We start from the raw sequence: 15,775 nt of genomic DNA, 5'->3' as shown, positions 1-15,775 counted from the left end.
TTCTGCCTATGACCACCTTCTCTCATCCTCTTGTTACCTCATCTACAGGACGTCCCTTTAAAGTGACCTTATCTAGGCAAGCTCAGGAGCAGCAAAGAACCTAGTTTCCAGCTGCTGATTGGTTGCTGCATATATATACTGATTGTCATTGGCTCACCCATGTTTTCAGTTAGAAACCGGTAGTGCATTGCTGCTCCTTCAACAAATGATACCAAGATAATGATACAAATTAGATAATAGAAGTAAATTAGAAAGTTGTTTAAAATTGTATTTTCTATCTGAATCACAAAAGAAAAATTTGGGGTTTCACGTTCCTTTAAGTTTACTTCATTTATTATCCCCAGCATAGCTCTTTGCAATAGGTTAGTGTACTTCAAATAAAAGATCAACCATACATTAAGCCATACTTGCTTACAGACATTACATCACATTATAACATGCCCCTTCCAGTTAGTCTTTGCATTGGAAACCTTGAGGTGCGACATATTAAAATGTTAAGAGCAAACTGCGGGCTCCTCAAACTATGGGCAAGATTACATATGCGGCGTAAGCTTCAGCGTAACTGCTGAAACCTGCGCCGCCCGTAATTTCACCTCACAAATTTCTGGAGTCGCCAGTGATTTACGGCACTTAAGTAACTGCGGGTGCCTAAGAAAATAAAAAAAAAATATCAAATTTGCCGTAAAAGTCTAACCACCCTCCCAAAAATGAACCCGACACGTAAAACCCCTATATCCGCAATCTCCCACATCGCAACTAATAATAAATGTATTAACCACTAAACCATCAACCCCCCACAACGCAATATGCCTAATTAACCTCTTAAGGACATATGACGGAATGTTTCCGTCATAAAACAATTGAGCAAACTGAAAGCTGTGTCCTTAAAGGGTTAAACTATTAACCCCTAATCCGCCATTCAACCACATCGCAATCTACCTAGTAAAAGTATTAACCCCTAAATCCACCAACCCCAACATCGCAAACTACCTAATAAATGTATTAACCCCTAATCTGCCATTAACCCACATCGCAATAAACCTTATAAATCAATTAACACCTAACCCGCCAAACAAACACAACGTAATAATCCTAATAAAACTATTAACTCCTAATCTGCCAAACCCCACAACGCAAGTACCCTAATTTACCCCTAATCCGCAAAACCCCCACAACGCAAATAACTAATTTTATTACTAAGCCCCCTAACCTAACACCCACTAAATAAATGTTATTAAATTACATAAAATAATAAAATACTAAATTATAATTAAAATAAAAAACCCTAACAGTACTTATAAAAATAAACCTAAAATTAAATTAAAATAAATTAATCTAAAATTACCAAAAATAAAAAAGTCTAACATTACAGAAAATAATAAATAAAATTATCCAAATTTTTTTTGGTCATTGCCCTAAGTTAAACAGCTCTTTTGCATTTAAAAAAAAATTCTAAGTCCCCCGCTAACACCACCCACTAAACCCCCCCAAACTATATAAACCTAACAGTAAAAAAACCTAAACTACCCATTGCCCCTAAAGGGGCATTTGTATGGGCACTGCCCTTAAAAGGGCATTCAGCTCTTTGCTCTTTTAAGAGTGCCCAATAAATCACTAATCTTAAATTAAAAAAAAAAAAAAAAAAAAAAAGCGTCCCTTGCATTCTTATTGGCTGATTTGATTCTTCAAATTCAAATCAGCCAATAGGATGAGAGCTACTGAAATCCTATTGGCTGATTTAAACAGCCTATAGGATTAGGGGGTGTTTTTATTTGGGGGGGGCTTTTTTATTTTCTATAGGGATTAGGTTGTTGTTTTTTTTTGATCATTTGGTTTATTATTTTATGTAATGTTAGACATTTTTATTTTTTGTAATCTTAGATTAATTTAATTTTAGGGATTTTTATTTGTAAGTAATGTTAGCTTTTTTATTTTAATTGTAACTTAGTATTTTTTAATTTAGGTAATTGGGGGGGGTGTTAGGTTAGGGGGCTTAGTAATTTAGTTATTTGCATTGTGGGGGGTTGGCGGATAAGGGGTTAATAGTTTTATTAGGTTTTTGTGTTGTGGGTTAATGGCAGATTAGTGGTTAATAGTTTTATTAGGTTTATTGCAATGTGGGTTGATACATTTATTAGGTTTATTGTGATGTGGGTTAATGGCGGATTAGGGGTTAACATACTTTCGCCTAGATTACAAGTCTTGCGTTAGCTTTAAAAATCAGCGTTGGGAGGTCCCAACGCTGCTTTTTAACGCCCGCTGGTATTACGAGTCTGGCAGGTACAGGTGTACTGCTCACTTTTATCCTGTGACTCGATCATACCACAAATCCCCTTACGTCAATTGCGTATCCTATCTTTTTAATGGGATTTTCCTAACGCCGGTATTACGAGTCTTGAAGAAAGTGAGCGGTACACCCTCTCCTCTCCATTTAAAAGTCAGTAGTTAAGAGTTTTATGGGCTAACACTGTAACATAAAACTCTTAACTAAAGTGCTAAAAAGTACACTAACACCCATACACTACCTATTAACCCCTAAACCGAGCCCCCCCACCCACATCGCAAAGAGTTAACTAAAGTTTTTAACCCCTAATGTGCCGACCTGACATCGCCGCCGCTTCAATAAATATATTAACCCCTAAACTGCCTCACAATCACTAGTTAAATTTTATTAACCCCTAATCTGCCGTCCCTAACATCACCGACAACTACCTACATTTACTAACCCCTAATCTGCCGCCCCCAACGTCGTCGCCACTATATTAAATGTATTAACCCCTAAAACCAAGTCTAACCCTAAGTCTAACCCCCCCTAACTTAAATATAATTTAAATAAAACTAAATAAAATTACTACAATTAAATAATGTATTCCTATTTAAAAATAAATACTTACCTATAAAATAAACCCTAAGATAGCTACAATATAACTAATAGTTACATTGTATCTATCTTAGGGTTTATTTTTATTTTACAGGCAAGTTTGTATTTATTTTAACTAGGTACAATAGTTATTAAATAGTTATTAACTATTTAATAACTACCTAGTTAAAATAAAGACAAATTTACCAGTAAAATATAACCTAACCCGAATTACAATTACACCTAACACTACACTATAATTAAAATAATTTCCTAAATGAACTACAATTAAATTAAATAAACTAAAGTACGGAAAACCCCCCACACTAAATTACAGAAAAAAATAAAATAATTACAAGAATTTTAAACTAATTACACCTAATCTAATCCCCCTAATAAAATAAAAAAGCCCCCCAAAATAATAAAAATCCCTACCCTATACTAAATTACAAATAGCCCTTAAAAGGGCTTTTTGCGGGGCATTGCCCCAAAGTAATCAGCTCTTTTACCTGTAAAAAAAAAAAAACAATACCCCCCCCAACAACATTAAAACCCACCACCCACACACCCAATCCCCCCATAATAAAACCTAACACTAACCCCTTGAAGATCACCCTACCTTGAGACGTCTTCACCCAGCCGGGCACAAGTGGTCCTCCAGATGAGCAGAAATCTTCATCCATCCGGATCGGAGCGGGTCCATCTTCAAGCCAGCCGACGCGGAGCATCCTCTTCTTCCGATGACTCCCGACGAATGAAGGTTCCTTTAAATGACGTCATCCAAGATGGCGTCCCTTGAATTCCGATTGGCTGATAGGAATTAAGGTAGGAAAAATCCTATTGGCTGATCCAATCAGCCAATAGAATGCAAGCTCAATTCTATTGACTGATTGCATCAGCCAATAGGATTTTTCCTACCTTAATTCCAATTGGCTGAATCCTTGATGATGTCATTTAAAGGAACCTTCATTCGTCTTTAGTCGTCGGAAGAAGAGGAGGATGCTCCGCGTCGGCTGGCTTGAAGATGGACCCGCTCCGCTCCGGAAGGATGAAGATAGAAGATGCCGTCTGCATGAAGACTTCTGCCCATCTGGAGGTCCTTTTCTGCCTGGATCTGATGAAGACTTCTGCCCCTCTGGAGGACCACTTGTCGGGTGAAGATGTCTCAAGGTAGGGTGATCTTCAAGGGGTTAGTGTTAGGTTTTATTAAGGGGGGATTGGGTGGGTTTTAGAGTAGGGTTGGGTGTGTGGGTGGTGGGTTTTAATGTTGGGGGGGGGTATAGTAATTTTTTTTTACAGGTAAAAGAGCTGATTACTTTGGGGCAATGCCCCGCAAAATGCCCTTTTAAGGGCTATTTGTAATTTAGTATAGGGTAGGGATTTTTATTATTTTGGGGGGCTTTTTATTTTATTAGGGGGATTAGATTAGGTGTAATTAGTTTAAAATTCTTGTAATTATTTTACTATTTTCTGTAATTTAGTGGGGTTTTTTTTCGTACTTTAGTTTATTTAATTTAATTGTAATTAATTGTAGTTAGTTTAGGTAATTTATTTAATTATAGTGTAGTGTTAGGTGTAATTGTAACTTAGGTTAGGGTTTATTTTGCATGTAAATTTGTATTTATTTTAGCTAGGTAGTTATTAAATAGTTAATAACTATTTAATAACTATTGTTCCTAGTTAAAATAAATACAAAGTTGCCTGTAAAATAAAAATAAACCCTGAGATAGATACAATGTAACTATTAGTTATATTGTAGCTAGCTTAGGGTTTATTTTATAGGTAAGTATTTAGTTTTAAATAGGAATAATTTATTTAATTGTAGTTATTTTATTTAGATTTATTTAAATTATATTTAAGTTAGGGGGGTGTTAGGTTTAGGGTTAGACTTAGATTTAGGGGTTAATAACTTTATTATAGTGGCGGCGGTGGCAGATTAGGGGTTAATAAATTTAATACAGTTGCGGCGACATTGGGGGGGGCAGATTAGGGGTTAATAAATAAAATGTAGGTGTTGGCGATGTTAGGGGCAGCAGATTAGGGGTTCATAAGTATAATGTAGGTGGTGGCGGTGTCCGGAGCGGCAGATTAGGGGTTAATAATATAATGCAGGTGGCAATGATGTCGGGGACGGCAGATTAGGGGTTATTAAGTGTTAAGATTAGGGGTGTTTAGACTTGGGTTCATGTTAGGGTGTAGACATAAAAGTATTTCCGCATAGGAATTAATGGGGCTGCGTTAGGAGCTGAACGCTGCTTTTTTGCAGGTGTTTTTTTTTTTTTCCAGCCGATTCTGCCCCATTGATTTCTATGGGGAAATCGTGCACGAGCACGTTTAGCCAGCTCACCACTACCGTAAGCAGCGCTGGTATTGAGGTGAGATGTGGAGCTAAATTTTGCTCTCCGCTCACTTTTTAGAGGCTAACGCCGGGTTGGAAAAACCTGTAATACCAGCATTGTTTATAGGTGAGAGGTGAGCTGAAACTGAGCACCGCAAGCCTTACCGACAAAAACTCGTGATCTAGCGGTTTATTAGTTATTGCGGTGGGGGTTGGCAGTTGACAGGTAGATAGATATTGCGCATGCTTTGGGTGTTAGTTAATATTTTCTGGCAGTTACGGTGCTTACAGTTTCAGCGTAAGGCTTGCTGCGTCTGCCTATGTGTGGCGAGGTAAAAATTTAGTAAAATTTCTCCATTTTTGCTGCGTAAGTCCTTGTGCTGAATATTTGATACCGATTTGCGGCGCGGTTCTAGGTTATCTTATGGAAGTAAAAATTGCGGACGACGGGTGAAATATATAAGTGCGGCGTGTATATGTGATGCCAAAACTGTGTCAAAAACGGCGACGCTGCATATGTAATCTTGCCCAAAAGAGCACATATTGACAACCAATTGAATAAGGGGGCATCAACAGACCATGGTGAGGAGCCAGGAGGGACATGATCTTTAGCTGGAGACAACCTTATCGTGTTGGTCATGGAGAAGTGGCTGTTATTGCTGTTAAATAAGATAAGGTCCAATTTCCCTTTGGCTTACAACCTATGCTCTTAAAATGTTGTGAGCAAAATACTGACATTATTAAAAAAAAAATTACATTCTGTTGTTGATACTTCTAATTTCAAACTATGCATTTGACATAATCATGGTAAATAAACTTCTTTGACGGTGTGATTTCATATCTATGAAAGCATCATCAGAGTTCTGACCTGTATCATTGTATACTAATATCCCACAAAATTTAGGCATTAAAGCTGTTGAGTTTTTCCTTAACAGAGAATACTCATTGGACCCAAGTGAAGTTAATTTTGTCTGTGATGTATTGTATTATTTATTGTCACATATTTTTTTTTTATTTTTGACAATGAATATTACTTACAAATTAAAGGAATGGCCATGGGGGCAAAATTTACCCCTGCTTTAGCCAATATTTTTGTAGCTTAGTGGGAGCTAAATTGTATACATACGTCAACTAACCCCTTGTATGAGCATATTGTTTAATATGCACGGTACATTGATGACTTGTTGCTCATAGTAGACATCCAGTTGAATGATGTATCAATCCAACAATTGTTATCCCATTTAAATCAGACTGAATGGGGATTAAAGTTTACAGGTTCTTTCAATAATAAGGAAGTTAACTTCCTTGACCTTACATTGACAGGTACTGACTTGGGTATAATGACATTGACTTAAAAAAACCTACAGCAGGTAACACTATATTACATGCAGAATTACAACATCCCAAAACTTAAATCCATCCCCAAGGGTCAGTTTATTCGAGTAAGAGGAAACACCAAGTCAGACTTAATCTATGACCAACAGTCTCTTTAATTGAAGAATAGACTATTAATTAGGGGATACAAAGAAAAAGAACTAGAAACATGCAGGCTAGAGGTGCAAAATAATTACAAAATGCATTATGTCAATTATAAATGTCAAAATAAGGGAATTGTACCCTCTGAAAATATAGTTTTCACTACTGAATATACAAGTCAGTTTGATTCAATTACCAAAATTCTTAGGAAACATTTACATATTCTTGCAGGAGATGATATCTTAAAGCCCTGTTTAATACAGGTTAAATTTGTAGCAGCAAAACCATACACTCTATCAAAAACTCAATCTCCACGCATGGTTATCAAACATGAAAACAATACTAGCGGAAACTGGTTGCGGAGACTTGGGAATTTTATATGTGGCAGTAATCAATGTAATATGTGTTCAAACCTTAAAAAGGGAATATGTTCTCTTGTAATGTAGATAATATTAACTATCATATCAAACTTTATGCCAATTGTAGTACAAAGTTTGTAGTATATCTTCTTACATGTAATCTATATTCTATGCAATACATTGGGAAAACAACCAGGGAGGCTAGAATCATGTTAGGGACATTAAAAATGACAAGAACGAAAGGCAAGGACTTGCTCAATAAAATACAAAACTTTATTCCATCAAGTTAAAAATTCCAGGAGGAAATGCAAGCAAATTAAGAGGGTGTAGCACCGACTGGCATACGCTTTTCGACTTTGCGCCGTATTCATAGCCTTTCTAGGTGTTTCCTCCTGGAATTTTTAACTTGATGGAATAAAGCTTTGTATTTTATTGAGCAAGTCCTAGCATTTTGTTCTTGGATCTTTCATTACCAGCCAATGTTCTGTTATATTTGCCTACTGTGTTACGTTATACTACCTACGTAACGCGTTCGGCCAAATAGAGCACTTTCATATCCGCCATTTTTGTTTGAAATGGAGGCCGATGTCTTAAAATATTGATCGGATGTGATATTTGGCTGTTATATATTTGGTGTTTATGTTTTAATTATTTATCTTTGAGCGAGATCTGCACTCAAAACAGCGAAATATAAGGTGATAGGAAAAGTATACAGAATACGATCACTATTTAAACATCAGCCTCCTTTTAAAAAAAATATGGCGGATATGAAAGTTCTCTATCTAGATGTAGGCTTGGCCATACGTGTTACGTAAGTAGGACAACGTAACAAGGTAGGGAAATATTACAGAACACCAGACTGCTTGACTCTGCACTTTGTTCACTGTGAGTCGGTACCCGCTCTGCTTTCAACTCCTCCCCCGGACTGTCACCTCACTAACGGCGGACACCGTGGGTAACATGTTGTAAGCCGGATTTGCAAGCCATGAGGTTGTGAGACGCCAGAAGCATTATATGCTGTGCTTGCTTGGTGGCCAAAGAAGGTCTCTACATACCTGAGGGGCTGTATTGGAATACTGGAGGTATTACCCGGATGGACGGAGGTATGATATTGGCCTTTGTACTTATGTGACTGACACTGAGCTCAGGGTCTGATTGTGTTTGTATGCTGACTGGAGCTATATTGGGTTTAAGTGGCAACTAGATACAGTGAGCGAGATATTGGACTGTAAGACGGTCTTACTGGATACTGGACTCCTACTTCCTTCTTTTTACAATAAAAATTACAACATAGATCATACAGTCATACTATCATTTTAACAATTTCCACTTCACCAATACAGCCAAAATAACATTTCAAATAATTGATGTAGCAACAGTACCCCCTAGAGGAGGCAATAGGTATAAGATTTTAGAAAAGAAAGGAAATATACTTGATATTAAATAGGGCTCCATGTACTAAGCAGTCAGCGAGCTACCCGCAACAAATCTCGCGTCAAAACTCGCAAACTGATATGTACAAAGTCGTCAACTATGTTCAAACTCGCATCTTTAAAATTGCGAGCGTACTTATCCGCCAAACCTCGCTACCTCTCCATTTTTCACTGTAATTAGACACATTTGACCACCAACTCGCCAAAAACGAATGTACTAAAAAATCTATTTGTCCGCTCACTACAATTTCCGCTCCCACCTCGTTATTTTTGCCTCGCCACCTTTTAGGTGGCGGGCAAGGTACAAAACAATAGGAAAGTCAATCTAGACGCCAATAAAAGGCAGTAATATCAGCATTGTACAGCATAACTGGCGTCTAATTTGTCTCTCATTTCCATGTACATAAATTGCGCCAAATTTGTTGACTGTAATTAAAGAGTAATCTATATTTTAAATTTGTATTGTATAGTTGTCAATCTTTATAATTATTTTTATATTAATATTTATATATTATCAGATCCAGATGAAGCCATATCCAAATTGTAAATAAATATTACAAAAATAACGCTCTGTTATCACTCTTCAAAAAATTTTGAACAATAATAAAGTTGTTTAGATAAGTTGAACTTTTATAGGAGCAAAATTCTATTCCCGCGACTACTATGATGTTCGTGACACCTTGCATGTCACGTGTTAATAATTGGCCAGACAATTCAACTGAAAGTTAAGTACATCAGCTTAGTCGCGGCGAGCGAGGCGTCAAATTTATCAATAATCCGCCACTGCTCGCGGCGGGCTAGACTTGTCTATTTATTGGGGGATTATTAGTACATAGTGACAGCGGACACCATTTCGCCCGTGGCGAGTAACGGCGAGTTTATCCGCGTCTAAAATGACGGATGAATTGACGGCTTAGTACATGGAGCCCTAAAACACATATTCCCAATGGTATGAACAAAGAATGGGACATCAGTTATTTAATTGATGGCTAGAACTATATACATACATTTATTACATATGCATATCATTTGTGGCAAGGGTCTTAGAAATGAAAAACATATGACACATATAGATTAAAAGGGGTTGGAACATTAATAGTTAAGGTTCATGCCTATATTGAGACTAGTTGTGTATTTAGGTGTTTTATTTGCTTACCTTATTTCCATATTGTGCAAATGTATATGTTACCTGGTTTCAAATCTCCTTCAAATCATTCTATTTTATTGCAATGCCTATAGTGTTCTGGACAGTCTGTTAGTGTATTAAGACTATACCAGCAAGAGCCATTTTCCATTAATTTGTTGTTTTTATTTATAGTTCCTTTAAGGGACCCTTAGGGGTTAACTTTGTTTTAATATAAATAGGTGCAACAACAACATACCAATAGTCTATGAGTAAGCCCACTAGGGGGCGCGAAATGCGCCAGAAGATTGTTTTGTGGTGACCCTGTTCATGCTGTAGCATGTATTTTTTAAATGTGATGCAATAAATATTTTTTTATTTGATTTTGGGCTCACTCGAGTGTTAGTTCTCTTTGTGCCTTATGCTAGACTGCAATGTGGGTCCAGCCTAAGGTCTAAGGGCAATGAGCAATTTAAATTAGATTAAAAAAGTAGAAATCTGGCAACAGCAGTGACTATTCTGCAAAAAATGTATCTATCTATCTATCTGTGCAACATGCATTTTTAAGACTTTTATTAAAAAACAAACTAAACTTTAAACATCTAGTAGTGGGTTAAACCGCATTGCTTATGAGTAAACAGTGTATGAAATAATAAATTAAGGTGCATATTACTGATGTGAAACATCTAATTATACTTTTTATTTCCACTCAGCAGGCTTTTATTAACAGATAAATATTTATTTACTGATTTCCACACACTCAGTTACTTAAAATCCTATTAAAACCTGGGTTGGCAAAACACTTTTTCTGGATCCCAATTCCTCCATATTAGTTCCTACTCACTTAAAACATACAGAATACTACTCTCCTCCACAACAGGCCCAGTTTTGTGCTCTTTCTGAAGATATCTATGTGCATATCAACGTCTTTATGTATATAAGTTTTTGGTGACCTGTATGTATAAGGAATTGGTCACCTGCTTTCGTTTATAACAAAGTACACAAATTTGGTGTTGGCCAAGATCATTTTTTAAAAAAATTTACCATTGCCTTAAGGGGAAAACAAACAAACAATATAACAAACAATCAAACATGACGTTGCACCTACCAGTGGTGTGTCTATGTCCCCAGGTGAAAGACTGATTTCATCAGGAGAGGTGACGGAGGAGCGTGTGGTGCGTGGGGTACGCGGGGAGGGAAGAGTGTCCCAGGCATTGTATCCGCTAGGGGGTGGGGTTGGCATCTGCACACCAGAACGTTGGCAGCAATTCTCAGGACTGAACATCCAAGCTTCAAGTAGCTTCTCCCTGTCCCAGTCTGTGAAAAAAGTGCAACACACTCTTACTGCAGTATCAAGAAAATCACTAAGATCAGGGTGCTTGAACTATTGTGTGAGGGCAACATGCAGCCTATTAAAGGGTTTTTGTATAGCCATCAGAACCACTGAGAGGAAAACAGACATCATGAAAAAGCATTTTCCACACATCTCCTAAAATAAACATGTGTATTAGTACTTCATTTTGTAAATGTGAGAAGTATACAGAGTTAAATTAATCAATGTAATTAATAGTAAAGAATATATAATTATAATTTCATTTTGAGGCTTTATTTTTAGCATAAGTGTGAGAATAGGGTAATGTGTCTCAAGGCCAATGCTTCTTTTTTTTAATAACATTTAAGCTGCTAGGTTCTTACCAAAACAAATGACTTTCTATCAACACCACCATATCTGTACTTGTTTCCACCTCACCTTAGAGAATGACATACAGTCCCTTACCCTGTCAATTTTGTATGTAGAATTGTGACTTAACTGATTGACAAAAAGGTAGATTATGTGGTAATCAGCCACACTAGCTTTGTGAACATTTTAAATTAGGTTTCCTTCATACAAAAAGTTTTAATTTAAACTTGCGCCTCTGAACACATTGACAAAAATGTATATACATTTCCTCTTATGTGTGTTCACAAACGAACCTCTGTAGTCTTGTTAGGATACCTTTAGCCTGGATTTCTGGCTATAAATGTCAGTAAAAAGCTGCAAACGGCAATTTATTTTAACATGATAATAGCACCTTCCGTACACTCACAGTCTGGGAGCATAAACATCTCGATTGGTGCAAACATATCATGGACATACTTGTCAATCAAGATGATACATAGTACATATGCATAAAAAATGACTATACATGATCTGAGAACTGCAGAAGGATGTTTAAAATGATTGAACAGTTTATAGGCAAATGAACCTTACAAAAATGAAATGTCGGAAAGTCCCTTTAAAAATAATCACATATTTTCTGCAAATTATGCATATTAGTATAGCATATTAATAAAGTTAGGGGGACTTTGAAAGAACAGTTACATGTTATAATAAACTCAAAAAAATAAATAAAAAAATCACCAATTACAATTTTATTGGTCAATATTTCACAACATATAAATCTGCCCCATCACACATCTGACCATAGGCCACATAAGCAACTCCAAGCGCAACTCTTCAGGGGCTAAATGACTTCTGAGATGTAATAAAAATGATCTGGTGTTGGATAAAATAGCCAATTCTACTTATAAAAAGCATATAATATACTATGTTCTAGCACTATTGTGCGCTAACATCGCTCAAGTTAAATCCCTAGCCCTTCTATTATTGCTCTCATATTACAAAAGGAAAGTCATATGATAGCAATAACAGCCCAGGACACATTCGCCTGGGGCTGGTCTTTAAATGTCCGGTGCAGTACCCTTACTGTGTTATCAGTTTAAAATTGCGTGATCTATCTAAATCCCCTTAAATTGTTTTAGATCCATGCAAGTGCCTTCTGATAAACCATAGTAGTCAGCAGCTAGTTTACTATATTAGTCAAGTATTCCTTCCCTAGCACTGCAGCTCTGATGAACATAGCCTGATCATAGCACCACATAATGATGGGCTGTAAATGAAGCAGAAAGTGCAAAGCAATCAGTTCTGCACTTTCTGCCCAATTTTCCAGCACACAGCTGTTGTTCCAAACTCTTCCAATAAGAAAAAAAATAGTTCTAGGAAGAAAATAGGAAAAGACAGCAAGGGAAATCTAATCACAGCATGCTATCCATTCACATTACAATTTCTGTAATAATATCGCTAAAGTGTTAATTTCATGCAATTGCAACAGTAGCAGGCGTGGAAGTCTCAGCTGTGTGCACCAAGAACCAGTTGACAGGCAAGAACACATTTAGGCAGTTAGCTCAGTTATAAATGTTTGGTTGATTATCCTAGAAATTTAGCACAGCAGGGGTCTCCTATGAGAGGGATAAAAAGATTGTATCTAAAATCATGCTCTGCTGTAGCAGCCTAACTAATTAAACAGATAGGTGGAGGAAAGATCTTATAAACACAACGATTCAGAATTATCAAAAGAAATACAGCAATGTGAGTTCCAGATTCCATAAGGGCAAAAATCCCTGGAAAATTAGTTATTAATCTTTTTAAAAGCGCCATGTCTACCTTTTGTGTAAAATTGTGCTTGTCCCACGCTCCCTAGAGAGGTCATAAAGCACATTCTGTAACCTGTGAATGCTGCAAATCCAATAGCCGATTTAGGCAGTTTGCAGCATTTTCAAAACCTAGGATACAGCATTTGCACTAATTGATTATAACTTGTTTCCATAAAGATTTGGTTAATTCATTTACTGTGAGGTCATGTGAAGTTTAGTCTGCTCTAACGATCACTAAATACATGGAATGTGAGTCACTACTGAAAAGTCAGTTTAAATAACACATTTTAAAAAGTGAAAAATGTCTGGTGTTTATATATTTTACATGATGCTACAGCAAAAATGAAGTGGAAACAACATCACATAAACCTAGCTATGCCTCAATCCGAGCATCTTAAAGTAATTTAAAGATAAATAATAGTCAACCTTTTAATTACAAAGCAACATCCACCCCTGGTGTCTCCTGTAGTCTCCCCTTATACCTGCCTGACAGAATGCGCATAATAAGTAGCCACTTTCTTTTCCTCCTCAGTTCAAAGAAAGTTTACTCTGAAATCTAACAAAATCCCAGTGAAATCCTGTGAGATTATGGCAAAACCTTAAAACCTCAAGGCGAACTCAGCACTGATGATTCCGATAAGCTGTTTTTTTTTACCATGTCAATGAAAGAAGGGAGAGGAGAAAGGAAATGCTCACACAAAGCAGTTACGCTGAGTCGAACTTAGTTTTAAATAAAGAAAATCAAGATATACTTCATTAAACTTTTTGTTTCCAACTATTTATCATGGAAAACTCTGTTGAGTAAAATGCCTTTAAAGGGACTGTACAGTCAAAATCAAAGTTTTGTGATTTAAATAGAGCATGAAAATCTAGATAGACTCATAAGAGCTCGGGAGAGTGCACGTGTCTTTAGTAAACTATGTATATACCACTGCTACAGACAATGTTACAAAACACTGCTGCTGTAGAGTACTAAAATCATGTGCATGCTCCTGACCTCTTATGAGCCTACATGGATTTACTCTTCAACAAAGGATAGCAAGAGAATTAAGCTAATTTGATAACAGAAGTAAATTGAAAAGATGTTTAAAATTGCATATTCTATCTGAATTATGAAAGTTAAATTTGACTTTGATGTCGCTTTAAAGGGACATAAAACAGGTTGAGATCTGTGCATATCCTAAAAGGGCTAATTAATTAAAAAATAGTTTGCATAAATTGTTTTTCAAAATTGCTGGTAAGTATTTTAAAATAATTTTCAAAGATAAGCAAAATGAATTACATAGCCAAGCTGCCTGGAGCAGCCAACTCCACCCCCCTTATTTCAACTAAGTTCACAGGTTCTAGGCATGCACCAGCAGATAATCTCTATTAACTTTTGCATTCTACCAAAACACAATAGATATAGATACAGCCATAGAAGGAAATGTGTGGGGGGAGTTATTATTATTATTATCATTTATTTGTATAGCGCCGCCAAATTCCGTTAGAGCTTTACAATTCAAAAACTAAAAAGAAAGGGTTAATAGTGAGGAACTGTAGTATAAATTTGCAGGTAAAGTAATTAAAGTACATATTATATTTTGTTTCTACCCCAACTTGTTTTATGTCCCTTTAAGGATGATTATAAACACTAATGGAGAACTCAGTGTACGCAGGTACAAGTAATGAGCTCTGTCTGCCACTGAAGGAAGCACCTCATGCTGAGCCACTGCACCTTCCAAAACACCAAATTTAGAAACTAAATATATGTATGTACCCCCCAGCCAAATAATAATCTTTACAGTCTGAGAGTTTACAGTTTCAGTACAATGACCAGGAACCTATACAATTCTTTGTTGCTGTGGAATCTGTTGGCGCTCTGCAAATAACCAATAATAATAATAATAATTTATAAGCACTAAGTTTACTTATTATACAAACAAACCTAAGTTTACCAGAGGGCGCTATATGGGTTGGTGTGGGTAACAAATGATAAATTACAAACAATGCCCAACATCAATAACAAAAAAGAATGGAACGGGGAACCTCATTAATTGCGTGTATTCAACTTCCAGCGATAAATGTCCATCACTTTCCTTAAAACAGTTTGAATATGAGGTTCGAATATGAAGTTTTACAATGTGATCTCCAAGGAATAAATATTAGCATACACAGTAGTTCACTTAGAGTTATATCACCCCCCTCCCCACTCTATTTTTATACAGTACCATTAGGTTAACATTCATAAGTATGGTGACGATTGAATAGAAATTCACACATCACACTACTAGTTTGTATCAGTACATATACTGTAATAGCTACATAATTTTAGTATAAATTTACACATAATTACTAGTTTGTAACAATTTTAGCACATATAATTTTGAATACACAATAGCTTTTTAACTTTATAATCACATTATGATGAGAGATATAGAATATATCACTAACACAAGGGTTAAGGAATCACCTTTTATTATTATTTTCATTAAATTAGTTATTTATTCCTTTTACAAGGAATAGTACTCCACTTGTTCTTATTAATTATTATAATTTTTTCATATATATTTTTACTGTCATTATTATATGATTGTGACTTGCATTGTATGAGGAGTTCATTTAGGCACAAATATTGCGAGCAAGGAATCGTGAATAACATAACTTGTATTTCTAAATACATTAGTATTTTAAAACACATTAGTATTGTGGATTCTCTAGGAGCCAGTTTTG

General features: G+C 36.1%; 1 protein-coding gene across 1 annotated transcript in view; it reads right to left on the bottom strand.

The window, feature by feature from the left end:
- Nucleotides 1-15,775, bottom strand: part of ANKIB1 (ankyrin repeat and IBR domain containing 1) — a 575,165-nt gene that overhangs the window by 178,657 nt on the left and 380,733 nt on the right. Inside the window, exon 6 of the mRNA XM_053714029.1 lies at nucleotides 10,698-10,906. Within this exon, the coding sequence (XP_053570004.1) occupies nucleotides 10,698-10,906 (209 nt within the window). The remainder of the gene's footprint in view (nucleotides 1-10,697; nucleotides 10,907-15,775) is intronic.

This window comes from Bombina bombina, chromosome 5 (assembly GCF_027579735.1).
Source record: "Bombina bombina isolate aBomBom1 chromosome 5, aBomBom1.pri, whole genome shotgun sequence".
In the NCBI taxonomy this organism is placed as follows: Eukaryota; Metazoa; Chordata; class Amphibia; order Anura; family Bombinatoridae; genus Bombina; species Bombina bombina.
Note: the sequence above shows the minus strand (reverse complement) of the source record. Positions and strands in the feature narration are given on the sequence as shown.